At 46.8% G+C, this 27859-nt stretch overlaps 1 protein-coding gene across 3 annotated transcripts in view; it reads left to right on the forward strand.

The window, feature by feature from the left end:
• Positions 1-27859, forward strand: part of DOCK4 (dedicator of cytokinesis 4) — a 1768257-nt gene that overhangs the window by 609445 nt on the left and 1130953 nt on the right. For all 3 annotated transcript variants that reach the window (XM_085653188.1, XM_085653189.1, XM_085653190.1), the window contains exons 9-10: positions 16278-16359; positions 17347-17407. In XM_085653188.1, coding sequence (XP_085509314.1) covers positions 16278-16359; positions 17347-17407 — 143 coding nt within the window. The remainder of the gene's footprint in view (positions 1-16277; positions 16360-17346; positions 17408-27859) is intronic.

A 27859-nucleotide genomic window follows, 5' to 3' on the forward strand; every position in this document is an offset into this window, starting at 1 on the left:
GCGTCATCGAGGCTGATAGCATGTAAGTGGACTGATTGTGCGTTGGGTTGGAGTGATAGCTTGATCAGCTTGGATTAGCCGGTCCTCTATTCCGAAGGGCCCTCCTGGACACATTTTCATGTTATTTTGACTTCAGGCATACAATGAAGACACTGGATCTGCGGCACAGAGCAGCGGCGCGGATAAAATGGCCAACCAGGGGCAAGCTACTGGGAAAGATTAGACTCAGTGAACTGGTGCAACCTGAGGACAAGGAGAGCTGAGCTGATCTAATATGTCTTTAGGGCCCAGAAGGGAATGGTTAGAGTGAAACATAATAGACTGGTTTGCTTCGGGCAAGTCTGATAGGACCGTGGGGGCACGCATTAATGCTGGAGCATTGTGGGATTGCAGCCATATTTCACTCGCAGTGTGTAGTCTGTGAGGGGGGGCACAGGTTGGAGACGCAGCTTCGCAGGTCTCTTCATCAGGAGTAGTGAAAGGGCTGCGCTGTGTGAGGTGACACTACTGTGGAAGAAGGCTGTGAGTTTAGGGCATGCCTACTGCACATTTGCATTTCCAGCCCTGTGCTGTAGTTAATGTTGCAGTATTTTACTGAAGTCTTGCACGCATGCAGTGCTTTCAGCATACATACACAGTTGAAATGCTTCACTACTCATTCATAAATACATTTACAGTATCCCAACCTAGTTCATGGAATATATGAATTGACTGTCGTTCCCATGTACTTTTATTTTAAACAAGTAATTGGTTCTGGATTTTACATAAATGTAACTATTCACAGTTTCACCAGCCAGACCTGGCCCGTGTGTGTCCCCGAGGACAAACAGTGCAGTTGTACTGCATCATGTAAAGCGGAGGTGTAATCAGAGGTGTCTCTCACAGCTGCCAATCTGTTAATTTTTTTTACAGAATCTGCGGCTTGTGAAATAAATTAACTAGAGTTATTTTTGTCATTTGCACTTATTGATCGTCCCGTCATTTGTATTTAGATCCAGCATGTTGCATTCCGCATGGCTAAAGGCAATTCTTGCATCAACAGCAAAAAGTACTACATGTAAACAAGCTATGCGAAGAGCTCGTGTGTGGTTAGCATAGGTTCGGGTACACGGCTCGCCTGGTCCTTAAGTGAAGGTTCAGGCATGGAGGATGGCAGCTGTGCACTAGAGACTTCCCTGCGATCCTTGTGCCTGGGAATGAGGCAGCCCGCGTGCATGAAGCCCCCTAGTGCAGAGGTCTTCAAAACATTTTGATGCAGAGACCCTCCTGTCAAAAACTTTTAGGCGTTAGGACTAGGGGTGGGCGGAATTTGCGTAATTGCGTCACGCAAATCTCCGCGAAGCGGTAAAAAATCTCCGCAAACACGCAGAAATTCCGCGAACACGCGGAATTGCTTGTTCGCGATGCTTTTTTCCTGTTCGCAATTGCTGTTTGCGTGCTCGAGGAGAAATATCTCGCGAACATGCATTTTGAGAACGCGAACAAGCAAAAATTTCGCGAAATCGCGGAAAGCAGACTTCTGAGCAATTTCGCAATCTCCGCGGAACGCGAAATTACGCAAATTACGCAAATTCCACGAGCGGAACGGAATTTGCCGCCCAGGCCTAGTTAGGACCCCCTCCTGACAAACATTTCTAGAACTTGGGCCTCCGCATCATTTCCAACTATCGACAACCATGAACGCCCCCAATTTCCACAGCAAATCATTTATACATTGGGGAAATAAATTAAACAGTGTTTAGCAAACCAAAGGTCAGTGGTTGGGGATTGGTCAAAGGTGTGGCTAAAAACAAAGGGACTCTTTTGCTGCGCTGTCCTACGCCAATGTGAAAGGGCAGGGATGCACCTTATTTATGAAATATGGTGCATTCTTGTCCTTTTCCCCCTATGTTGGCACACAAATTGCTGCCTAACGCCAACTTACGCAGGATGGTTGTGTGCAAGAAGGGGCACCTTCCTCCACAAAAACAATCCTGAGAGGGATTTTCCTCTTTTTATGTGTGCACACATGAAAAGAGGAAAAACGAGGAGAAATGAAAACATTTTCCTCGTTACGCCTGCTGTGGGGAGGTGCAAGATTTTGGCACTGCCCCAGGTTTACGAGGTTTTGTAAATCTAGGGTAGCGTCAAAATCCATGGGCGTTGTGTGGAAACACCCACCGCAACGCCTGTTGGAACGCCTACTTGACATAGAGTAAGGCAATGTCGCGACTTGCGCGGTTTTGTCTTACTCCATATCTACGAGGCCACGCAAATCCATGCAGGGTGTCTTTGCCTTGCATGAATGAGATGCTTGTGCCACCGAAGCTTAAAAAAAACTGACACTCCAGCTGCCAAGCCTCTCATAAATCAGCCCCAAAATATTTTGCTCGTTTTTTATGTCTTTCACCATCAGGTAGCTACATATAAAATAATGGGTAGCTTAAATGAAAAATACATTTAAAAAGTTGTTAGTCAGTGGGAAATGCACTATATAGTACATTATAAAACCTCTATTATTTAATGCGCTGCATAGGTCTGTGTGTAGCCAGAGAGCCACATAATTAAATTTGGTTGGTGCAGTGGAAAATAGTGACTTGTGTATTTTTACTGCTTTCAAGTCACAGCCTGTGACCGAAAGCTTTGTGAATGTGGAAGTCATTATTTCATACTTGCACTACACACATTATGAAGACTGGTACAAAATGTGCAAAGAGTTTTAGGATAAAATGGAGCTTCCAAAATGTAGATTTGTGTAATATCTAATCCCGGGCGTAGTACTCCGCTCCGCCCACGGAGTGTACGTTGCGCTGCCTGCTTCGCAGTTTACGAAGTAGGCGTAGCAGGCAGCGCTACGCACACGCCGCAGTGAAGCAGAGCTGCCCGCCACCCGCCCTAATTTTAAAATAAATTAAAGAATTTAAAAGTAAATTAAATACCTTACCTGCGGTGCGGGGTCCCGGGGCGCCCTCTTCCTGCTTGACCGGCAACTTCTTCTCACAAATGCGCATGCGCGGACTGCCGCGCATGCGCATTTCTCGCACTTGCACATTTGTGAGAAGAAGTTGTCGTCAAGCAGGAAGAGGGAGCCCCGGGACGCCGCACCGCAGGTAAGGTATTTAATTTACTTTTATAATACTTTAACTTATTTTAAAATGAGGGCGGGAGGGAGGCGGGCGGCGTGTATTTGGGCTACGCGGAGCGCGCGATTGTGCGTAGATTTGGCCACACTACACGATGCTCCACGTAGCCCCACTACGCCCAGGGTTAGTAATATCAGACCATAAGTAATGCATTTTTATTTTTTTTCATAACTGTCCTTTCAACACCTCCTCAGGGGTACTAAGCACTGTGTATATACAGTTATCATTAAAAGCACACACTTCACAGCCCAGTTGCTAACCACCACACAAAAAAAGACACATATTTGCCATCACAATGCTTGAAGTGATTTGAGCAATTAAAGCCAGAACCACTCCCAAGCATCCTTTAACTTGGCAGATTAACTCCTAGCTTACATTTGCGTTTCATTCAGGCAAGCAGGCACCCTGGCATGAAGGCTTATTTGAAGGATTGTTTTACCTATCTGCCGGGCCACTTCGTTTTACAGCACATGACACTCAATTAACTTCAGCTGAAGAATTATAACCAGTGCGGTTGACTTTGTTCAAAAGGAAGACCAAGTTTTGTATTCCAGGCAGAAGTTAGGCCTGGAAATGCGCAACCCCCTTCCCAGGACTCTGGGGCCCCACTGGGGATCGCGCCCCACAGATTGAAGACCTCTGCCCTAGAGTCAAGCAATCAGATGTTACGGCACTGCCTCCCTTTACACTTGATGCGTGTGCTGCCTAACCCCAAATCCCCCCTCCCCCGAGCTAAACTCTTGCGCCCTGTTACCAGCTCTTACTGTGATCAACCTGAAGTTAAATTGTATATCGTGTGCGGCTCGAAATGAATGAGTGTGTACACTGTACCCTCCCAGTCTCACCCTCATGTTTGTGGGTGGCTCCTTTCAGGACCACCCCCTTGTGTCCAGACTAAAGAATGTATTGGCTGCACACACAGTGAAGTAGGCAGGCTGTGTAAGCAGGGCCGCAGGTAGTGTCCGAGAGAAAGTGCAGTGTTTGCGAGCACCGCTGCTGGATCTCTTTGTAAGAGGTGGACTCAATCTTGATCCTCACAGGATTTGTGGCACTCAGATGGTGGTTTGCACATTAAATGTTGTCCCGGGCGGGCCGCTCCGCCACAGTGAGGTGGAGTGGCAGCTCTCCTGTGTGGCGGGCGCCTGTGAGCTGGTGCTCGATGGCAGCTGCAGTAATTCAGTGCCAGGGGCATATTGATTAGCCTCCTATAATAACCCGACGGATCAATGTTTTCACTACATGCACAGTGTCGTCACAGTTTTCCTTCGCGAAAAGGGCAAAAAACAGAAGCAGAATGCAGTTCAGTGCTAAACTGTGTTTTTTGCACGTGTAGCTCTTTGTGAAAATTACTCAAATCTATATATAAGTCCGGTCCTTATTCCATGATGCAAAGTGTTTTGACCCACCTGGGGTCATTAAATTACGGAGGACTTCTTCAGGAATGTTTTATTGTTTACAAGAAGAAGAGGAACTCTAGTACAGACAGGGCTCGAGTCGGGGTACCACGCGGGTGGACGGCGTCCCCCCACTTATTTTACCAGGTTTTAACGGGTGGATGCCGTCCCCCCTGCCAAAAAGCTGGACTTCACTCTTTGGCCTCTCTGGAGCGAGATCAGAGCTTATTCAGAACGTCTGTCTACCTGCATTCACTGCGGGGGGGATTAAACGCAACCTCCGCGAGGTAGGGTGCAGACCACCTTTCATCTAAAGGCATATGAATACCCGTGAGATTCCTGTTGTGACGTCACTTCCGGTGACAGCGTCCCCCCACTTCTCGTCACTTCCGGTGACAGCGTCCCCCCACTTCTTTTTTTAGGACTTGTGCCCTGAGTACAGAACATAAAAAAAAATAGGAAATAATATTTTCCTTTTGTGCTGTCCTATAAAAACCGACCTCCTGTTATCTTGAGGGAACTGCCAACTACTTCTTCCTCCACACTACTATGCTTTCCTATGCATTCTTTACGTAACTCAGGGATAACAGGCCTTTCTTTGCACCATTACACTCCAAAACGAGCCATTAAAGAGCTCATTAGCAGGCAGTTCATGGCACATCATCTAAGGGTAGGAGTATTGTTTCATAACTATGCCCTGTGCTTGTCACTTCATTGTGGCTAAGGCAAAACATGAAAAAAGATAGTGGAGCACTCCTGATTGAAAACCTGATTTTTAAATAGTAATCCTTTCAACATTTGTGTGCTACACTGGGAGGCATGATGTCTAGCATGCCTCAAAGTCATCAAAATCATACATTCAAGTACATGTACTTGTTCCAGTGTGCAAAACCTGGCTATGCACATAGCTATTTTGCCACTTTTATAGTCAGTCATCATACACCAGTTCATTAACTGGCTGTCCTCCACAGACAATTTTGCTTTTTGCCTTCCTGCTATCTTCTTAGGTAGGTTAATATTAAGAGGAATTGAAAATTGGTGACAGGCATTTGGCGTTATTGTGATCAGCATTTATTGATACTGCTTGACAGTGCCCTGAAGAAGCCCTAGATGTAGGGCGAAATGCGTTGGCTGTGGCTACATGACATAGAAGAATTTGGAATAAAGAATTACCAGTTCAATTTTGGAACTGTGGATTGAAACTATTGGAATCTTGACTCTTATCTGTGATAATATTGCCTCTCATTTCTTTGTTATATTTGGGATGTATGGGAGCCTCAGGGTGGTCTTCAACACTTAAACTATTGAATGTTAAGGCACTCCTCATCATTGCTCTATATGGGGGTGGGCGGGGTTAGCTGCAATTGAAGATTTCAGCACTTACTTCTGCTGCACCATTATTCGCAGTCCATTGCCACCCGAGGAGCTAAGGGACTGTACTATTGAGGATGCATTTGGGCACTACTGAATACATTGGTCCACTCCCAGCAGCCTGAAACACGTTGGTGCTCTGTGGTGATGGCGCTTAACATTGCGCCCATCAGCCTCCAATCCTGAAGGATGGCCCAACAGCAACCAGACCACTGGGGATCCACCCGATGTACGAGCTGGAAGGGGAGTATGGCTTTGACCATGGTGCAAGTGGAGCAGCTCTGGCTTCATTCTTGGAGGCCCGGCGGCCGCGCAGGATGACAGCGACTGCTGGAGGCCTGCCAATTACTCTTGAGTCAGCCCTGATGGGCTCTCCTCACCCCCTCTGCCTTGGAAACTGGCAAGGGGGGTGGAGGGAGGGATATCGACGCCCCCAGCGGAAGGGTAGAGTAAATCAGATCTGGCAGGAAGAGCCGGACTCCACCTCCCCCATCTCTGCCCTTGCAAGGGTCTGGACTGCGGGGACCCCCACTGCCCAAAAAATGCCCCCACAAGCGGAATGGATCGAGGGGGAATACCGACCACTGACCACCCACTAGGCGCTTGCGGCCTTCCAGACGGTCCCGCCGACAATGGATATTAATAAACATGGATGGCGCTAGAACCACCAGGGACGCATAACTGGGGTGACAAATGAATACTGAGCTTGCTTTCTCAAGGCAGAGGTACCCCGGGAAAGGTGGCCTGGACCCCAGGATGTGGCTCTGGCAAATAAACTGGTCCAGATCTTCAACACAGTCCGCTACTCTCAGGAAGTGCTGCAACACAAAATCGACCAGGTGTCCCTCGACCTGGGATCCTGCGCTATGACCACTGCAAACTCGGGGACAATGTTAAATGCAACAAGGAGAATATGGTGCCGGAAACCAGGGTTCGAGCCTCGAGGTCGCGTCCACATCCTGTGATTCTTGGCAAATCACTTAATCTCCCCGTGCCTGAATGTGTAATGTAAATACAGTGCTATGTAAAGCGCTCCAATACCTTCGGGTCGAGTTCGCGCTATATAAATATGCAAAAAAAAACCTCAAATACAGATCCAACTAGCCTAGCTTACCAGGCACGACAGGGCCCTAATGCGGAGAGCAGAAGACGCAGAATGGCGCAGCCACCGCCTAAATAGGTGGTCGGACTTCCTGAGAAAGTGGAAGGGAAGGACATAGTCTTATAGCTAGAGGGCTGGCTGTTAATGATGATGGCCCCATAGGGACTATCACCTTTTTTCGCACTTGAGCAGGCGCATAGGGTACTAGGGCTACCCCCTCAGCCTGGGGCGCAACCAGGCCCAGTGGCCCTCCAAAGCTCAAGTGGAACACAACCAGTCATAGCTGCGGCAAGCATGTTTGCCAAGCTGTGCTGGTGCGATCTTCCTTCAGTGACCACAACGCGAACAGGCCCTCAGAGTGCAAGGACATTGAGGATCTCCTCGAGATACAGGGCATGAGGCCTCAGATAGCGCCCAGAATGGCGGATGTTTTGTAAAATGGATCAGTGTGGAGGGTGGACTGCAGGGGGTACTTCTCTGGGACTCCCCTGAATGTTTGGGACTCCAGGGTGGAGCCAAGTGTTGCACAGAATTGAAGCTCAGCAGCAGTGTGCATTTACTTTGGAGCCCGTAGCCTGGACTGTAAGTAGATAAATTCTTGGATACTATTACATTGAGGGATGGGAGGAGACACGGAGAGAGATTTGGCCTCTGTCAGGGGTTGGTTTCTACACATGGGTTGATTCTGGTTTGATTGGATGGACAGCTGTTGCCGCGATGACCGGAGTAACGGTAGTTGAGGAAAGTTACTGTTAATTTCACATCCAGTCCAGTTACCACACGGTAATGGGTGGCTGTGCGCGCGGTTTGTATATGTGACACGGGGGGCATACCGATGGGGCGGAGAGGGAGCACACCACCTAAGGCTTGAGAAGGAGGAGACTGATGGGAAAGAGGGGTTTCCATGGAGTAATACACATAGATGATAGCAGGTGAGAGGAGGCTTACCTTCCCACATGGAATGTGTGCGGGCTGGACTCCAACAGCAAAGTCACATAATAAAGGCATTCCTGAAATGCAGGGGCGTTGATGTGGCATTCCAGCAAGAGACACCCTTGCTGGAGGGGAGACTAACAATCTGAATAGGCTATGGAGAGGGCAGCTGCAAACCGCAGGCTATTTGTCCTTTGCGAGAGGGAGGCTGATATGAGTGCTACCTGGGATGCTGTTTAAGCCCAGCAGGGTCAACATTGATGAGGAGGGCAAATGTATATTTGTGCACGGGTGACTAAACAGGATAAGAGTAACAGTGAGCAGCCTTTACGCCACAAACACAGGGCACATCCAGTTTCTAGAGTCTCTGGCGCCTATATTGTCCCTAGATGTACAAACTCATGTGATCATGGGAAAAACAATTATGTGAAAGACGTGGACCTTGACAAATCAGCTCCTCTGCTGGCAGACTCCCTGAACGTATGCACTGCCAGAGAGTTTCGCAACTGGCTGCGACATTCGGATCTATATAACAGCTCGGGGAAGAGGGAATACTCCTCCTGTTCCTTGGTGTATGATCTACACGTCTGCCTGGACTGGATAGTGTGCTCCCTACTAAAAGAAGGCCATATCACACATGGAATAATTGGGCCGCACACTGTCCGACCATAAGCCATTGTTCATGCACATGAGATGGGGAAGACCGGTGCCCCTCATTCCTACCTGGAGACTCTGCACATCCTAATTGCTGGAGCCTCAGTTCCAGGGCCCATTGGAGGGCTCGATTGAGGGGCACTTCCAACATAATTGGCATAGTGGAAGAGGTGTGGAGCAGCGGCCATGGTGCCAGACTCCGGACCACGGGGTTCATGGTTCGATCCCAGGTGCCGGTGGCAGGATAGCCCAGCACTCTGGGCAATAGCTCGCTTAATCTTCCCGATGGCCCCCAGTGCCGGGACACCTCTCCGGAGGTAGCTGTGCGCTTTACAAATGCTGGTATTTCATTTCATACAGCTACACACACAAACGTAGAGTGGGAAGCCTGGTATGGGGCCACTGCATTGGAAAGTCAGTAGGAGTCCACAAGTTGCTGGGGAGTGATGAAGACAGCATCTGGTGGCTGGAGAAGAAGTATGTTCTTAACCAAGCAACCCAAACTCGATTATTGGAGTAGAGGGAGAAGCCTGCTGTCACTCCGGAAAGATTTAGAGCACTTGCTAGATGGGAATACCTGGACAATACACATGCTGAGGGAGGGCCCACAGGCAGACTGCTCTCCTAGTTGGTTTAAACTAGCTGAGAAGAGCCACCCTATCATGTGTTGAAGGACCGGTAGGCGTGCAGGTATATGCCCAGCAGGAGATACATGGAGAGTTTACCTGGGACTACAGAGAGCTGTACAGTGAACCAGATCCAGCCCAGCTTGGATTAATTGAAGACTTACTGGACTGGGGGGCTCTGGTGTTCTTGACCGAAGCAGTTGGAGAGGCACTTGGGAAGCTGGTACTGGAACCCAAAATATGAGCTGCCATCAAGGAGCTAGCAAGGGGAAAGTCACTGGAGACAGTTGGCCTGGTGTCAGAATTCTACAAGACCTGTGCATCTATCTTTGCCCCTAAACTGGTGGAGCTTTACACAAGGGTGCTGGACAGGGGTCCCTCCTGGCCATCACTAGAGAGGCCCTCAATGTGTTTGTATCCAAGTCGGTGGGTGTAGCTCACAATGTGGCATTCTACAGGCCACTCTCAATGCTGAACACCGATTGCACGGTCCTGAGTTGGATGTTCGTACATCCGGACCAAAACGGATTTATCCCCAGCGCAATTCCTCCTATATCAAGAGACTACACTGGATCTTGGATGAGACGCCGGACTCTCAATACCCAGATAGGAATTTGTGATCAGTCAACGTACGCAAAGTGTTCAACAACTGTCATTGGGGATATTGGAGGGTCGTCATGGGTAGGATGAACTTGGGTGGGGGATGGAATAAATGTGTTGCATTGCTTTACTTGGGGTGGAGGTAAGGGTATGGATGGGCCGAAGCATAGAGTGTCTTACTGAGAGTAGGGTTGAAAGGAGTGTAGTGGACTAGAGTCGTGCTGTGGAGTATCGTACAGTGGCTTAGAGGGGAGTAGAGTGGAGTGTCATAGAGTGTATTAGCGTAGAGTGTCATGTCGTGCCACAGAGTGGAGGGGCGTATTGTGGAGTGCAGTAAAGTGTCATAGAGTGAAGGGGTGTAGAGTGGCGTAAAGTGTCGTGTAGTAACGTAGAGTGGCCTAAAGTGTCATGTAGCAACATAGAGTGTAGTAAAGTGTCATAAGTAGGGTGGCTTAGAGTGGAGTGACGTAGAGTGGAGGGGCATAGTGTAGTGTAGATTGGAGTGGAGTTAAGTGTGGAGTGGCTTGAAGTGGGGTACAGTGTCAGTGTGGAGTGTGGTAGAGTGGACAAAAGTGGCATGGAGTGGCATAAAGTATTGTAGAATGGCGTGGAGTGGAATAGAGTGGAGTGGCATCGAGAGGAGTAGAGTGGCCTAGAAAAAAGTGGTATAGAGTGCCATTGTGTCGTAAAGTGGAGTGGGATACAGTGCTGTGTCATATAGTCGATTGTTGTATAGTGGAGGAGCGTAGAGTGGAGTATGCATAGTGTGGTAGTGCACTGCCATTAAAGGCACATTTTCAATTGAAATGACCATTACATTTGCACAGACATACAGTTGTACTGATAAAACTTCTCAGGGCACAAACGATAATGTGTGACAATGTTATCAGCTAGTGTATTGAATTGTTTTAATAGTGTTCAAATATTTGTTTCCAGTACACTTCCGAATTAGCAAAAAATTTGCTTACTTTGTGGTTTGCTAATTCTGATATATTCTGAAATATTTCCACAGTTCATTTACAGACATTTTAAATCTTATTGTGTGTTAGAAAAAAAATGTGTTAGTAAGTAAAATACATTTGTAAAGTGCATAGTACCCAAAGGTGTTACAGCACAATCAAAACCCAGAAGCTGCGACAGAGGCAGGGGGAGCAAATGAAAAAGATGTGAAAACTCTACACAGACTCAAAGGAAAAAAAGCCACCCCTTTTCACATCCCCTTATTGTCTGTTAAACCCTCTTAATTTTGTCAGAGAAAGAAAAGTAAACTCCAAGCTGTCTCAGAAGGAAGAGACTGACTTTTGACCTCTGTCCTTGAATGCTCAGCAAATGTGACAAGATAAGAACAAAATGTAAAAGCAGGTTTACAGAAATCGAGCACTGGTGGAAGAATACAGGAGGGACAAAGACATGGAGGACAGCCTAAAACAAATAAAGCCAGCAAATAAAAAGCAAGCAAATGTGAGTTGCAAACCACAAAACCACTGGTAAGCAATGGGTGGAATGTATTCCTAGATCAGCTTTCCGAATGTCCCCAAGATGTCTTTAGCAAAGCAGACAGCTGTGGTGTCTGGTAGGCTTCGACCTAAAAAGGAGTAAGGCATTACTTTTTTCAGGGGCCCATCATAGACCTGTCCTGCGGCAGTGGCAAAGAGCATAGACCTATCCCTCACATCCGGGTCTATGCTCTTTTCTCACCCTTAGTGTCCTCTGTTGTATTTAATGTACCCATAGGGTGCCTGCACAAAAGTATCATAATCTACCACTTTTTTAAACCTAAGCAAGAGACCCCCTAGTACCTGCAAACTCTATAAAAAATATGCAGAAACCTACCCTTAGTAGCACAGCAATGACTCCAAACATCAGCATTGGAAGATTTAAAAATACAGTAAATCTCCTGTACGGAGCTCCTTCCTACAAGCCCCCCCTAGCTAGGAGCATCACCTCAGGAGGGGGGGGGGGTTAGTGTGCCCGATGAAGAACCATGCTATGTACTTGGGTGAGGGTCCAGAGTCCTTTTAAACAAACGTCTTTCAACAGTGCCTATAACTATGACTTTCTCACAGTTACTAAAACATTAAATCTCCTGGATTCAGCCCCCCCCCCCCCCCGCCTCCCACCACCACCTTAAAGGGCCTATCATATTCTTTGTTGTCAGCTGAATTATGACATTTTGCAAGTGTTCGAATTCCATTACATACACATTTTGTTTCTCACAGCGTGGGTTCCCTCAGAATCTGAACCTCTGCTAAAGTTGAAATAGAATTGCAGTGTGTTATAGGCATATAGTTTAATTTGAATTATGCTCGATTATGTTTATTATCCTAAAAAAGTAATGCCTTCATTTTCAGCACGTATTAATTCTCCAGCCTGTTTGTCCTCATTCTACCTTCTCCTATGATAACTAATTAAATGTATATTCATTTCGATTTCCTTCTGATGTTCTGCCCTCCGGTTCCTAAATTATGAATTTATTTCAGCGTGATTGTTTTAATGTTCCAATTAGTTTTGATGCATACTTACAGAGGAGTCTTATTAAGTAGTTTGTATCTGACATAAAAAAAAGTCTAGTACATTAGCTTTGGTTTCTACTTCGTTCTTTGAATAGATTGTGCACATTCACATTCTGTGTATATGTCAGTCTCATGATAGCCTGAGAAAGGGCAATAAAGCAAATGCCAACCTTTTCCCTTTCTGTGCATCAACACACAGTTTATCCCCAGAAAAGAGCCGCACATATTCTTACTAAGAGGAAGGCCTCAAAATAGTGTATTACTCAAATGTGGCCTTTGTGTGTGTTTAAAGGGAAATCTTCAGGCCTGGCTGCTGCTAACTATGCTAATGCCTCTGCTAAGCCCCACTGCAACCAACACAAAGCGGGGAACAGAAGGTGTAATCGATGGGGAAGAAGCAGGGCTGTGGCAGGTGCTCTATCACCGAAGCCCATACTGCTGACTGTGGCAGTCTGCAGCTCCTGCAAACCGCGCCTGGGGCCCCAGGGCCCACCGCTGCCAGTGCTTACCTGTCTGAAACGAAGGGGGATGGGGCACAATCACCAGAGGGGCTTCTGTTGAAGTGAAGAACTTGAGTCTAGCCCCAGAGTTCTAATATCTGTTTGTTTATATGGAGTCTGGGCAGCAGGTGTAGACGCTTCGTATGGTTTCATAAAATCGATGTGAGGGGCACAGCTTTTGTTTTCTGTGCCTGGGGACAAACACAGCTCGGACCCGACGGTGTTAAAATCCTATCATTTGTTGTAAGTTGAATGTCTCGAATCTGTTACTTCCCAGTTTTGGAACAATCTTTATCCCAAATGCCATGCACTTATGGACTTCTTACCCATGTTTTGCATAGTGTTTACATTTCTCTTTGTCAATTATTATTCTACCAAAATGTGCAGAATGTATGTTGGAAGCTAATTTCTATCTGTCCCGTTTGAAATTTTATTCCTTGTTGGCCCATCTGCATTGAATGTAGGGCTATTGTATTGCAAAATATACTTCCACATTTTTACTACCATGTGGATTATGTGTATGTTTCATATTTTTGCGATGCTTGTCTTGAACTAGTTTCTAATCTGCTTTAACGAGTTTTTCATAAATCTGCCCACACAAAAAGCCTATTTTATACGTATGAACGGGCCCTCACACTGGAGTCACAAATCACCTGCTGAGACAGAGAAACCAAGTTTGCACTTTAGTCGCTGCTCTGCAGTGTTTGGTCAACTCGAGTCCAAAAACTGTGAAGGGGCGATTGAAATCAGGGGTACTTTGAGTGCTACAGCACCTCCTGGTGTGAAAAAGAGTACTTGTGTGTGTTAGGTTTTTAGGATTCGCCTTCAGCTTTCTGTTGCAACTGCTATTACCACTATACTTCGAGCTCCCCCACGCCCTCCACAGAACCTCACTCCCACTTCACACACCCTCCCTGATCCGGTTTTCTCTTTCCTCTCCCATTCTCATTTTCCACTCATTCTCACACCCCGAATTCTCCCGTAAAAGCTCCGTGGCTGCTAATGCAGCAAGATTGATTGACTTTGCCTATGCTTGTTCTCTTTCTTTATTAAATGTCCTCTTCCCGCCGCCTGCCTAAAGGCTGTCGGGAATGTTGCATTTCATCTCCTGCTCTGAAGCAGCCCTTTGAATGTCCATATACTAAGTTGCGGTAAGTGTGTCATGCCAAACCATGCTGTTCGGTCTTGTGGTGGTTCGCGATGCCAGGAAGTAGGACAGTTTTCTGCCCTGTCATAGCCAGAGTACCTTTGCTACCTGTTCTCTGAAGACTAGTCTGCAATCTATCTACAGCCCAATCGTGCACGCCACGTCAGCAGCCACGAGCCCCTGTTTTGTAGTGATGGCAAAGAGCAGGGACATGGAGCACACAGCTGCAGTGACACCCAGCCTTCAAGTATCTTTAGCTAAGAGGCGGAGACCAGCGTGAGTGGGACGGAGTACAGAAGAGACCCGAGGAGGCCAAAGGAGGAAGTGGAGTATCATTTTCAGCGTATTCGCCTCAAAGAAATGTCCCTGGTAGGATGTGCTGAGAACTAACCTAAAACGGGCAGTGATGAATTGCCCTTTGGTTGGGAGTTTGATAAAATGAGTATCGGAGAGTTATTATTAGAGCACCTAACGACATGACAGGCTTTGGAATGTGCGAGACTAAAATGCAATCAATCAGAGGTTTATAAAGCACGACTACTCATATTTGAGGGTCACAAGGCGCTGGGGGAATGGGGCTGCTGGTTCTTCTGGATGCGAAGAAGCATTCGAAGAGCCAGGTCTTAAGGTCCTCTTTGAATTGGGTCAGCGACGCGGATTCCCTGAGGTGGAGGGGCAGGGTGTTCCAGGTCTTGGGGTCGAAGTAGGAGAAAGAACTTTCTCCGGTTCTGGTCTTGTGGATCCTGGGCACTCCCAAGTTGATCTCTGTAGATTCGGAGAGGAACGGGGGTAGTCTAGCTTGCTATGTTCGGTCGGTGAGTAAGGTGTGGATCCAGTCCAGTGCCTTATCATGATGCCGGCGTCGTGGCGTCTTGTGATTAGGGTGCGGTGGGAGATGGTGTTGAAGGTGGCCGAAAGGTCCAGTAGGATGAGGGCAGTGGCCTCGCCCCGGTCGAGGAAGGAGTGGATGTTGTTGGTGGCGGCGAAGAGTGCGGTCTCCTTGCTGTGGTTGCTTCGGAAGCCGGATTGAGAGGTGTCCTGGACGTGGTTTACTTCAATGAAGTTCTTCATTGCCACCAGAGAGTCTTGAAGTGCGTATGTGCGTGACTAGATTCGACTTTGTTGCTATGATTTGATATATACTACGCGCTCTAGAACCTTATTGGCAAGGGAGTGTCTAAGACCCATACACGGCACCTTTGTGGCTGTCCTAGAAGGATTCGCAAACACGCTAATGAGTATTGGACATAGTACTTCAAGAGTACTCTTTTAGCTTCTGAGTACTTACAGACCGTTGCTGTGACTGTTCATACAACTACTAGTAGTGTCAAAAGAAGCTGCAGTAAGTGTGTTATTTGGGGATGAAAACATCGTGTGGTGGCGTAGGTGACCTGGAAATGTGTTTGTAGTTCAAGGAAAGAAATACATTTAAACGGCCAGTTCACAATTCTGCCAGTCTGACGAGTGCCGATTGTCTGCAAGTCCTGCATGTAGACTGGAGGGATAACTGTAGTGGAGCATCTGCTAATCTTCTACGGTCTGTATATAATTTACAGGTGTACTACTGGGGAGTGCCCTTGAAATCTGCGCACATTTTAGGAGCATCCCTACAATGCTTACATCCCTGGATTTAAAGCAATTCTTTGTGAATCGATAGCCTTGTGAGGGCAGCTGACGTCACTGGTCAGCTCCCTATCACACGCCAGTAATTGCTCCCGCACTGTTGCTTTAAGTATTATTTCTGGCTCGTGCTGCTCTTTCCTGGGGGTATTTTACATTATGCAAAACGACGTCGGTGTCCATGGTAATGCTCAAACCCCCGCGGTGAAATGCAGGGAATGTTATGACAGCCAAGTCAGCACTTTGGATGCAAATTCCGCCCGACCCTTTCTCCTTCTCCATCACGTTGAGGGCGTTCTCGGGGCGAATGATTCCCCTGCATTATTAAGGTGTCTGGGAGCCCGCTCCACCTTCAGGTTTGCTGTTGTGATCCCAATTTGTCGGCGAGCCTCTGCTCACCAAGGGTTAATGTCTTCCCTCGGGCCTGTCAGTCTGTATATACAAGTATTAAAATGTACCAAAGCTGGCAGATTTTTTTATGCAATATATGCCAACGAAATTGACCATGTGTGTCGTTTACTGAGGAATGCCTGATGTGTGACTGGTGTTGCATATAATGATCGTGTAACTGAATCTAGACGAAGAAAGAGGGTTCTAATATAGAGTTGATATAAAAAAAAAAGCACAGCTGGATGTTAACATGAGGAGGAATCCAGTAATAAGTCCATGTTCTTCTTTCTTTTTTCTCTTTACAGCGAGAGCTTTTTTGTGAGACTCAACAGAAACGGGTTGCCGAAATCTCCGGAGAAGGCGGAAAGATATTGTACCCTCTTTACCGTAAGTGCGGCCTGTAGTCATTTCATTGTGTGGCCACGTGTGTGGGGGAAGAGTATCACACAGCCAGAACGGGGCTACTTACCGGAACTCCGAATCTGACCTCTGCCCGGGACTTTGAGATAAAATCCCACCCGGAACACGCCTGTGTTCGTGTTCGGACAGTGCGTTGAGTTGTATGGGCCATACCTTTAGTGCAGTACGTCCTAACCGAAAGGGCTTAGGTGGGAAACCGAGTGGGCCAGGTCACAACTGCACCATTAGAAATCCCTGCATGTCAGTAGAAGACACTAAACATTCTAACATTTGTTAGTGTGTTTAGGCAAAGAATGTGTAGAGTTGACCTGCCAAAATATTGTCTGTCTCCTTTGGAACTCTGGCCTAAACATGTCCCAGATTGCAATATTCTGAAAGTCATTGCAATCTGAAGTATGTTCTGAGTCATGAAAAGATATGATAGCTCCTGGCTTACTGCAGCCACGAGAGCGGGGCCAACTTGTTAAAATGTCATACAGTAGATTTGTCAATGGAAAAGTGAATAAATGCAGATGTTCTATCATGAATCCATGCATTATTCCTTTAAAATAGGATTTTCGTGAGGGAGGCAAATGTGATTGCCTGTTGTAAAGGTTTATTAATGCCTGCACTTCTTTGACTTTTTGCTCCATGTTACACTAGCCTTAGGTGTTGTCAATATTGCAGGCGATGAATCCTGCATAACACGGTTACCCCAGTGGTTCATTAAGAATGCCCTGTTTTCTATTAGTAACTGAAGTTCCACATGGGCTCGACCCTCCACACCACCATTTGGTTACACCCTTTCATTGATTAGTGCAGTCTACACGATGACGGACTGTCTTCTGCTGGCCATGCTGTGGTCACATTAATGGATTCATATTCTGTTTTCGACATTGTGAAGCCAAAAGAGTAGGTTCTTTAAATGTATTGTTCTCGGTGGGAAAAGCGTAATAGTTCTTGTTTTCATTTTAGGATTTGGGAAGCAGTGACCTGAGGAAGGACATGTTCATCACGGTCCATATAATCCGAATAGGTAGGTATTGTGCTCAGACAGTTAGTTGACTTTCCCCCACCTCTGTTGGCTGGCGTGTTCTGTGATTTTTTTCTTTTTCATTTTTTCATAAGTGACAACATGATTTATTGGCAACAGTGTTGTGTGTTTGTTATTGACAAAATCTTACATTCTGAACATTTATGTTCTGATTGTGTTGTGCTCTTACTCGAAGGACAATAGTTGTGAATTCAGCCACTTTAAACAGTAGAAAAGCACAATCTGGCTGGCACAACTTGTGGCAGTTGCCAACATTCTGTTATGGGAGTGTCTGAAACCTGCTTCTGCCTAATCGTGGTGGTTCATAATAACACAGGCAGAGTCAATGGCTACTTTGGAAAATGCTGAGGCGTTTAATAGGTTCCACTTAGCAACAAATTATGATTTTTTCCAAAAGGTCGGCCCTTTAAAAATATGGTTTCAAGAGATTGTGAGAATGTTTAGAGAAACTTGGGGGTCGGTGGGAAACTAATAGGAGAATGCAGAAATGTTGAGCCAATGTCTCTGTTCAGTATTCCAAACTGAAAGTAAAGAATGCGAGGACTGATGCTGTGTTATTGACGAGAAAGAAATCGTCCCTGCAATCCTAGATGGGTTTACTGAAGCAGCAATGGCACACTAAAGGACCCAACAGCTTCTATGCCTCAGCAGTTCTGCCTCAGGGATTCCTCGCAACCTTCCACAGTCTATATATCAAGAAATTACATATACACATTCTTATGTTTTTGGGCAATGAAGTATCCAGTCCACAATGACACACGTAAGTTTCAGTTAAAAAAAATGCAGAACTGAAGTCTAGTCTATTTACAAAAGTGAGACCTGTTAAAGAGTTCAAAGGTAAAGTTGATAAGCCAGTGGAAGCCAAAGGAAGAGGTCTATGTATCTTGAAGAAGTTTGGAGATGTGGTGCAGTCCCAATGCCTGCCCTGTTCAATTGAAGGATTGAGCCATCGATCTTTCCCTTTTGAAGGTGGGGGGCTCAAGCAGTAAATTTTCCACAGTGCGTGAAGGTCTAGAGCCTCCAGAGATTTTATGTTTCTTCGCCAGCTATCTAGGAGAGGAAGTGTGCAAGGCTTTGTGGGTGATACAGGCAGTCTTGTAGATTGACCTTGCTTCGATGAGAAGCCATCAAAGAGAAAACAGTATGGATGTGATATGGTCACTTCTTTTGGACCCAAAGACAAAACGAGCCGCTGAATGGAGTACAGATTTTAGAGAGGAAAGGTGGGGTTTGGGGAGGCCAGCAAGCAGAGAATTGCAATAGTCCAATCTAGAGAGAACCAGAGATTGTACCAAGGTTTTAAGGTCTTGCTCGGAAAGAAATGACAAATCCCCTGAGAAGGCGCTGTTGGTAACGTGCATTTTTTGCAATGGATTTGATGTGGGAGTGTAAATTGAGCCTTTTGTCAAGTATGACGCCAAGGAATTTAGCGCTGTCAACAACAAAAGGTTTGTTGATCAGTAAAGTCAGCTTATCCATCCACGATTGAACAGGAGGAGGAGAGAGTGAGGTAGAGAGGAGGAGGAATTCAGTTTTGGAGGGATTTAGAATGAGTTGATGAGCTAACATCCAATTTTGAATAGAGTTGAGAATAGTGTTGAGGGTTGAGATGTCGTCTGCGGAAGACACATTAAGGTAGATTTGGGTGCCATCAGCATAGAGGTGGTAAAGTATCCTAGATTTAGTCCATCACTTTCTATTGGTCTTAAAAGGATAGGTGTCTGAGTCTGATGCACATTACTTGCAGTTAGACACATCTTAGTTTCCAGATTCCTGTTACATTGTAATTGAGCTTTGAGGAGCTAAGGTTACTTGTGAGGCATAAGGAACTAATGGCAGAACAAAACAGGGCAGGGTGAATAGCTTAATTAACCACAACAATTCAAGCAGAACTACAGACGAGTGACACCATGTAGTTACTGCATTATAAAATAGTGAAAATCAGTATGGTGAGACTGAGGTATGCCACAATTTATCATACTTTTGTTTCATATATAAACTTGCTTTACCACACAGCCAGAGAGTTGTTGCACATTCACTAAAGGTATTAACCACTTTACCGAGCAATTATTGCCCCATCCAGATGTGCGTTAATTGACCCAGCGCCTTTTGTCGAGATATTCCTACTAGCTTTTGCCTTGTTTACTCCTTTAAACTCTGCCTTGATATTCAAATTCGCTTTTTACATGATTACAACTATCGATCATTTCTTAAATCTTGACTCTTGGTCCCCTTTGTTTTATCCCCATTCACTAACCACATCTTGTACAATAGCTGACATTTGGACACCTCAAAATTTCGTCTCGGAGCTTCTATGACTGGCACATTTCAGTGGTAATTTAGTACTCCGCTAATGCATTATTCCGGTAGCCGAGTCAGTATTGTAAAACATCATTGATTTGGATGCGTGTCTCCTGTAGTACCTGAATAAATGTCTCAACATTTAGATATCACAGAAAAAACTGGAACATTTCATACCTCTTATAGTATTCTACTTTAACCCTAATGTGCATGCTCATGGGTTTCCTGTTGAGGACTACAGAGATTCTATCAAGTACCTTAGCGTGAATGGTAACTAAGTCCAGCACAGGCAACAAGAGCATAGGACAGACTAAAAATAGATCCCTAAAATAGACATATGTGCTAAGTTGAGGCTTTCCGAATGTGCACATGCCCCTCTTTTCTCTCAGCGCACTGGCCTTTTTGGTTCCTCATTCCCACAGCTCACCTGTTTTTTTCATTATAGCAAACCTCCTTTACTGTACCAAGACTGAAAACAGAATTTGGTCAGATAAATGTGAATTACATTTTCAAGAGTGGGGTACATAGCATATGAGAAGATACAAAATCATACAGTCACACAGATAGCCCAAAATTATGTGTGTGTTTACTTCATATAGCAGTACCTATATCATCATCAAACCTTGTGTGCTACTGGAAACTAGAACTGTTAAAACTCTCCACCCTCAACGGACTAGCTAAAATTGGAAGGTCTATGACAATATCCTTTCAGTCAAAAGAAATTAATAAAATATTTCCCTAGGAAAAAAAAAATCAATACACTGAATAATTGAATTTGTTAGGTACAGATAATATTGTACAGAAGAGTTACCAAAAGCTATACTAAAAGCGATTCAATACGGAAGGCAAAAGTGATATGACATTCTTGAAAACTCACTAGTCTATCATGATAATATCCCCGTATTAAAGCAATTTACTATCTAACATTTTACATATTTGGCATAATTTAATAAAACATATTTAGATTTTCCGTATTTAATTTATAATCTCGGTAAACTGTTAACCAATTGTGCAGGTAATCCGGTAGTGTCTGTCACACTCTAGGTAGTGTATGCTGCTCAGCGTATGAAGAAGCGATGATTCTTGAGACACTCGGCGTTCTAACATTGCCTGCCACACACTGCAAGGCATCCTAGTCCCACCAAGCTCTCGAGCGGACGCGCCCTGGTCCCCTGCGGCCCGAAAGTTCAAGAGCCTGGTGCAAGTACATCGCGACCACAAATTGCGGCATAGGAGACGACTGTGCCCGGAGGGAAGAATTGTCTGCATTCCGGAGGAACCCAGTGGAGCTGAGGTGGGTCCCGCACTGCCTGGGGGAACATACTGTGAGTGCGCCCGGCGCTGGACGGGGCGCTGCTGACCCCTATAGTGGGGGCCCCAGAGAAGTGGAGGCGAACACCGGGACTCGCCATTTGAGGAGCTGTGGTGGCCGGCGGCGGACACGTGGGAGGCCCGGCGCCCTGTAACTGAGGCCGTGCCCCGCCCATCGGGCGTGGGAGCCTGAGCGAGACCGCAATCGGAGGCAGAAAGACTCAGAGGAGCAGGAAGCCAGTACAGTTAACTGGCTCCCGTGATACACCTTCGGCGGTGCGGACACCTGGGCACCGAAAGGAACATTGCCGGGCCCTATGGGAGGTGTCTGGGGTTGTGCTGAGACCCTGGCAGGCTCCTAGCTGGGTGAACCCGGGAGAAGATTATCGCAGGCAAGCTCGCAGCATAAGTGAAGGGGACAGAGTCGGCTTTGGAGGTATGTCATGGGTGGTGGTGGTCCCTGGTGCGGAATGAGACTGTAAGCAGTGAGCTGGAACGCACTGAAGTGGGAGACTGGCCGGAAACTAGGAGGAAGTTAAACGAGCAATCTGCCAGAGGGGGTGTACAGCGGGAAACGGTAAAACTGACAGGCCGCACGTGGGAGACCCCCGTGGCAGGCGGCGGCGACTGCCGGATTCCCATTATTGACGCCCCCCTCCCTGAAAACCCGGCCCGTCGGATAGTAGCCTCACCCGCCTCGATCATCATGGGAGGCAGAGGACAGCGTACAGGGTCACACACCAAACTTAAAAAATATGTGTATCACAAGGATCAAGCGGACGCGCCGCCCCCTGACAAGCCGAAGGAGATTACCCTCCAAGATGTGATGGCCACGCTAACCCAGATGCAAGTATCGATAGGGACAATCTCGACTGATATAACACTGTTGCGTGCTGACATATCCAAAATGAGCACTAGACTGAAGGAGGTGGAAACTACTACAGCGACCCTTACCAGCGAAACGGCGATGTATAAAAAGAAGATACAGACATTAGAAATTGTGCAGAAACAGCTGCTGGAAAAGCTCGACGATCAGGAGGGAAGGTCCAGGAGGAATAATATACGCGTAGTAGGTGTGCCGGAGAGCGAGAGAGGGCCGGCCCTGGACCTCTTTATCGAAAAACTTATCACGGATCAGTTGCAGCCGCGCAGACTATCCAAATCTTTCTCGGTGGAGAGAGCGCATCTAGTGCCCGGAGGCAGGCCCAGACCGGGAGCCCCCCGCGACCGATCCTGGCATGTATATTCAATTTCCGTGACCGGGATGCCATCCTACAGGCAGCGCGCATTGCTCCCCCGCTGAAAGTGGACAATTGTACGGTAACCTTATATCCGGACTATAATGCAGCGGTGACGAAGCAGCGCCGTGATTTCCCGGATGTGAAAAAAGAGCTTCGCACTCGTGAATTCAAATATGCAATGCTATATCCAGCAAAGTTACGAGTGGAGGCGGAGGGAAAGACATGGTTTTTCACCACACCGGCGGAGGCCACCGAATGGCTGGAGGGCTGGCGCCCAGCGAAGGACCCTAGGCGAACAGGGCCCGTGCATGAACAGCATTCTCAGTCATCAAAATCACCGGAGGGCGCCGGGATGGAGGAAGTGGAGGGTACACAGCAAGAATGACGCAGAGAAGACAGACTGTTTTGCGGATACCGGATTTGTTGAGCTGGGGTGCTCCCCCGGCTGACCCAAGAGAGAACCACCCTACAATGATTAAAGACTGGGCTCCGGCATCCAGAATCTCAGGTTTCTCGAACTGAACTACAAACTGTCCAGGGAGGGGGCGAACAGCAGGGAGTAGCTCTTCCCCTCTACGCAAGTATAAAGTTATGAGGATTAAGCACTCTGCTGAGTTGGGGTGGCGGGTAGTTCCAAATCCGCTGGGCAGGGAGTCAGGGAGGGGGGTGGAGGGATGGGTGCAAAATACAGTTATTTTAGGTTCAGTTTTGGTATTCAGAGTTACACATTGGATATTGACACGTGGCATCTGTGGCATGGATGTGAGGAGAAGTGTATGTTTAACGCAGTTTTATATTGCAATAGATGACAGAGAAAGCACGAATGTCTGCATTAGAGGCTGATATGAGGCCAGGAATAGGGAGTCCCCAAACGCCCAGCCCCCCATTCAAAGTGTTGTCCTGGAACGTGAATGGCTTGGGGGATAAAATAAAACGAGGGCTGGTCTTACAATTTCTCAAGCGTAGAGGGCCGGCTGTGGCGCTCCTCCAGGAAACTACTTAACAGGCACGAACTCCAGGGCCCTGGATAGGTGGGGCTTCAAAATGGTAATACATTCTGACTTTACATCAGGTTCACGGGGGGTGGGTATACTAGTGAATAAGCGGTTCCCACTGATAATAACCGACTCCCGAAAAGATGACCAAGGACGGTTTTCGGCACTGACCTGCCAATGGGAGGGGAAAATATATAACTTAGTGACAGTGTATGTCCCTCCGACATTACATCAGACTACCTTTCAGGCTTTAGGGGAATTCCTCCTGTCACTTCCGCATGGAGAATTAATAATGGGAGGGGACTTCAACGCGACGATGGATCCGTCCATAGACAGGCTGCCCACTAGGGATCCCGGGAGTGCCAATCTTAAATTGCTCGAATTTACAGAGGCATTAGGCCTCGTAGATACTTGGAGAGTCAGATGCCCGACGGAGCGACAGTATACATTCCATTCAGGGGTGCACAATAGTCTCTCTAGGCTGGATTACATTTTTACATTGACGACGGGGATGAGGGGGATTACAGAGGTAACGCACTTGCCTAGGGGTATTTCGGACCATTCTCCAGTCCTCATCACATACGCAGCCTTCACCCTGCAGAGGCGTAGGGTATTCCCGATCTATCCCGGGTACCTTAAAATACCTAAAATGAATAAAGCCCTTCTGGTGACAACTAAGCAATATTTTGCAGAAAACAAATATTCAGTTGCAGCCCCGACGACACTATGGGAGGCCTACAAAGCAGTCCTTCGAGGACAGGCCATCTCGATGGTGACTGATCATAAGAAGAACCAGCAAAGGGAGGTAGATAATCTTGAACAAGGGGTGTCCCGGGCAGAGGCGGAACATGCAGCGCACATAGATGAATACAAGTCCTACGTCTGGGAAGCGGCGAAAACTAGACACACCAAAACACAACACACTATATACGAACTTGGTGATAGAGCGGGTAAGTTGTTGGCCTGGCTGGAACAAAAGGAGTGGGCTACTAGATGGGTGGCGCGGATCCAACTGGATGATGGTAGTATTACGACGGAGCTCCAGCGGATTGCAGAGGCTTTGGCGGCGCATTATAAAAAAATATATACTCCGGAGGCCACATCCACCATAACTGAAAACCTGGCATTCCTTAAAGATATAGCTATGCCCACGCTAGCCTCATCCGATATCACAGCCCTCGAAAAAGATTTAACTCCGGAAGAAATAACATTTGCAATAGCCGCCCTTCACACTGGGAGGGCACTGGGGCCAAATGGAATTCCGGTGGAATTCTACAAGAAAGCAGCAACGCACATTGTTCCTCACTTACTAAACATGTACACTGACAGTTTAGAGAAGGGGATCCTACCCCGAGATCAGAGACTGGCCACCATAGTGGCCATTCCTAAACCAAATAAACCACCACATGAATGCATATCCTACCGTCCAATCTCTTTGATCAATGCCGAAGCAAAGATCCTAGCAAAAGTTTTGGCAACGAGACTACTGCCATACCTGGCCACAGTAATACACCCGGATCAATCCGGGTTTATGCCAAACCGTAATACAGCCCTGAACCTACGGCGGTTTCATGGGGTCATGGCGCACCGCTCCTCGGTAGAGGAGGATGCCGTCATTTTATCACTAGATGCTAGGATGGCGTTTGACATGGTGGAATGGCCCTTCCTCTTTGCAGATCTTCGCCACCTGGGATTTGGCCCCAAGATCTGCGCCTGAATCCAGCTTTTGTCCCCACGGCCATTGGCGCAGGTGGCGGTGAATGGCCATATTTCGAGCGCCTTTCCACTGGGACGGGGGACATGACAAGGCTGCCCCCTCTCGCCACTTCTGTTTGCGCTGGTGCTGGAGCCGCTAGCGGCCTGGATACGGCAGGACCCGGTCATCCGTGGCCTGAGGTGAACAGTGGGATGGGAAGATCGCATCTCCTTGTATGCGGATGATGTCTTGTTATACTTGGCTTCGCCGGCACGCTCGGTTCGTTGTCTCCTGGATATATGTACGTCGTATGGGAGGGTGTCCGGATATACCATCAACTGGGAGAAATCCTACCTTTATGTGCTCCAGGGATCAGCACCGCGGCTTCCAAGGGGGTGTGAAATACAGATAACGGAGAGCGGTTTCAAATATTTAGGGATATATGTAACAGCGGACAGAACACAATGTGTTGCTGAAAATCTTACACAACCCCTGGCCCGGTTTCGGCGCGACGTCAAGCATTGGCGTTCCCTACCAATGACACTGCTGGGAAGAGCAGCCCTCTTCAAAATGATGGCACTCCCTAGGTTTCTATACGTGCTGCAGAACACAACCTTCCCGGTTTCCCCCGCATACTTTATCGCAATAAACGCTGAAGTGACCAGTTTATTATGGGAGGGGAAAACACCACGGATAGCACTCCATAAATTAACAAGAGGCTGGTATGACGGAGGTATCGCCCTCCCTAACATCAAAATATACTATTGGGCATCACAGCTCATGGTTATAAATCAATGGCTGCATATACCGGGAGACGATCCGGCATACCGTATGGACTGCCATTTGCTGGGTGCCGGAGGGGTTATGGGGGCGCTATACAACAAAAACAGAAGACACAGCCTCACGGGCCCAACGGCACATACTATACAGGTCTGGTTCGAGGCACAACGGGCGCTAGGATGGGAGGGAGAGATAACACAGGCCACGCCATTTTGGGACACCAAAAGACTGGGTGTGATGCGCAATACTAAGGGGTTTCGACAATGGGATCTGATAGGAATCTCGAGAGTCGGAGATCTCTGGAAGAAAGGTGAAATAGTCACGTTTGCAAACTTACAGACTGCATATGACCTGGCAGACACCGAACAATTTCGCTATCTACAAATTAGACACGCACTCCTGGCTGCGATTCCACCGGGTGCGCGGCTGGCGGAGTCCTCACCGCTGGAAGATAGACTCCTCACAGAACATCTGGCTAAAAAAGCCACGTCCCAAACATATCGGAAAATAATAAATAACCAGCCAGACCCCCTAAAAGCCCTTAAATCTAAATGGGAAACAGAATTAGGAGACTTTGACGAAACGGAGTGGCAGGAAGCACTTTCATCCCCCAAAGAGGTGGGGATACCATCAAAACTTAAACTGATACAATTAAAAATTCTACATCGCACGTATTATACCCGCACACTCCTGCATAAACTTTATCAGACAGATTCATCGCTTTGTCTTAGACGGTGTGGTGAAGAAGGGACTCTCTTTCATACCCTCTGGCTATGCCCCGTAATTGTCCAGTACTGGAAGGCGATAATGCGCACACTCTCACAGGTGACGAAAATTACGACTCTCACGGAACCGAGGCGATGCCTCCTTAATATATGGGAACCCACAGATCTTAATCGTACAACGCAAGCCTGGGTGACATTGGGAATGATGTTGGCGAAGCGAAACATAGCTCGGCGGTGGGGATCCAGACAGCCCCCTACCCTTCCCTAGTGGTGTAGGGACATGGATACCACAATGATCGTTGAAAAAACAGTATATATACATAGAGGCTGCCCCAAAAAATGGACCCAGATATGGGGAGGATGGAATGCCTACCGAGGAAATATATGTGATCCCCCAAAAGAAAATTCAGATGTAGACATGAGTGATTGAAGGATTAGAGATGATAAACGGTAGAATAATAAACACTACGAAAGTCCACAATAAAGCTAGAGGGCAGCAAGGGATACACTGTTATTGTTACGTCAATGTATTGTTAAGTCGGATGCTGAATGAATATGCACAAATTAAGGGTCTGAATCTCCACATATTCAATGCCAATGAATGTTTATTTGTTTTGAAAAATGTCAATAAAAAAAGTAAAAAAAAAAGAAGAATACGGACATTCATGTATTAACACAAGTCACTTTCTACAATGTTCGTCCCCTCCTTTTAAATATCTTCATTTCAGTGAATGAATTTTTTTTATATTAACCGCTGTAAAGCACGTCCCTACATTCAACGCTAGTCATGTTGCCGGGTGAATCCTTTCCACTAAACCAGTGTACAAGCAGAATGAGGTCCTCATCCTCTGCTTCTTCACTGAACAAATCTTTATGCCTTGCCCTTAGCACTTGTTCCAGCGTTACTGGGCCCTTCTTGGTTAACTTTAGTTTTCTTATCGCTGTCTCTTACTGTCACTCATTTGGTCCTCCGATGTTTGGTGAACCTTGTTTTGTGACGATGAGGGTTTGGACATAGGGGATCCAATCTCAGAATATCCAGTGAGGGCCCTGATTTGGACAACTGACTTACAAGCTAGTAATCAAATTCATATATCTGACTCGTAAACCAGACTATACAAGTAGAGAATTATCCCTGCTAGTCCGAATCTTCTGAAGACATGTAGGCGGACCAAATCATACAAATCAATAATCCTATTAAGGCAATGCAAAACAGTAACATTAGTGTCTGATGTTCGTAGATTTCTCTATGCCGATTTCTCCCTGTCATTAATCAATAAATTGGAATTCACAATTAATCTTGAGGAACCAAATCATGACGAGTCATTATCTATACTTTGTTAATGTAGATTGAAAATGTTAAAAAGGGAAAGTGCATCATTATT

This window comes from Triturus cristatus, chromosome 4_1 (assembly GCF_964204655.1).
Source record: "Triturus cristatus chromosome 4_1, aTriCri1.1, whole genome shotgun sequence".
Taxonomy (NCBI): domain Eukaryota; kingdom Metazoa; phylum Chordata; class Amphibia; order Caudata; family Salamandridae; genus Triturus; species Triturus cristatus.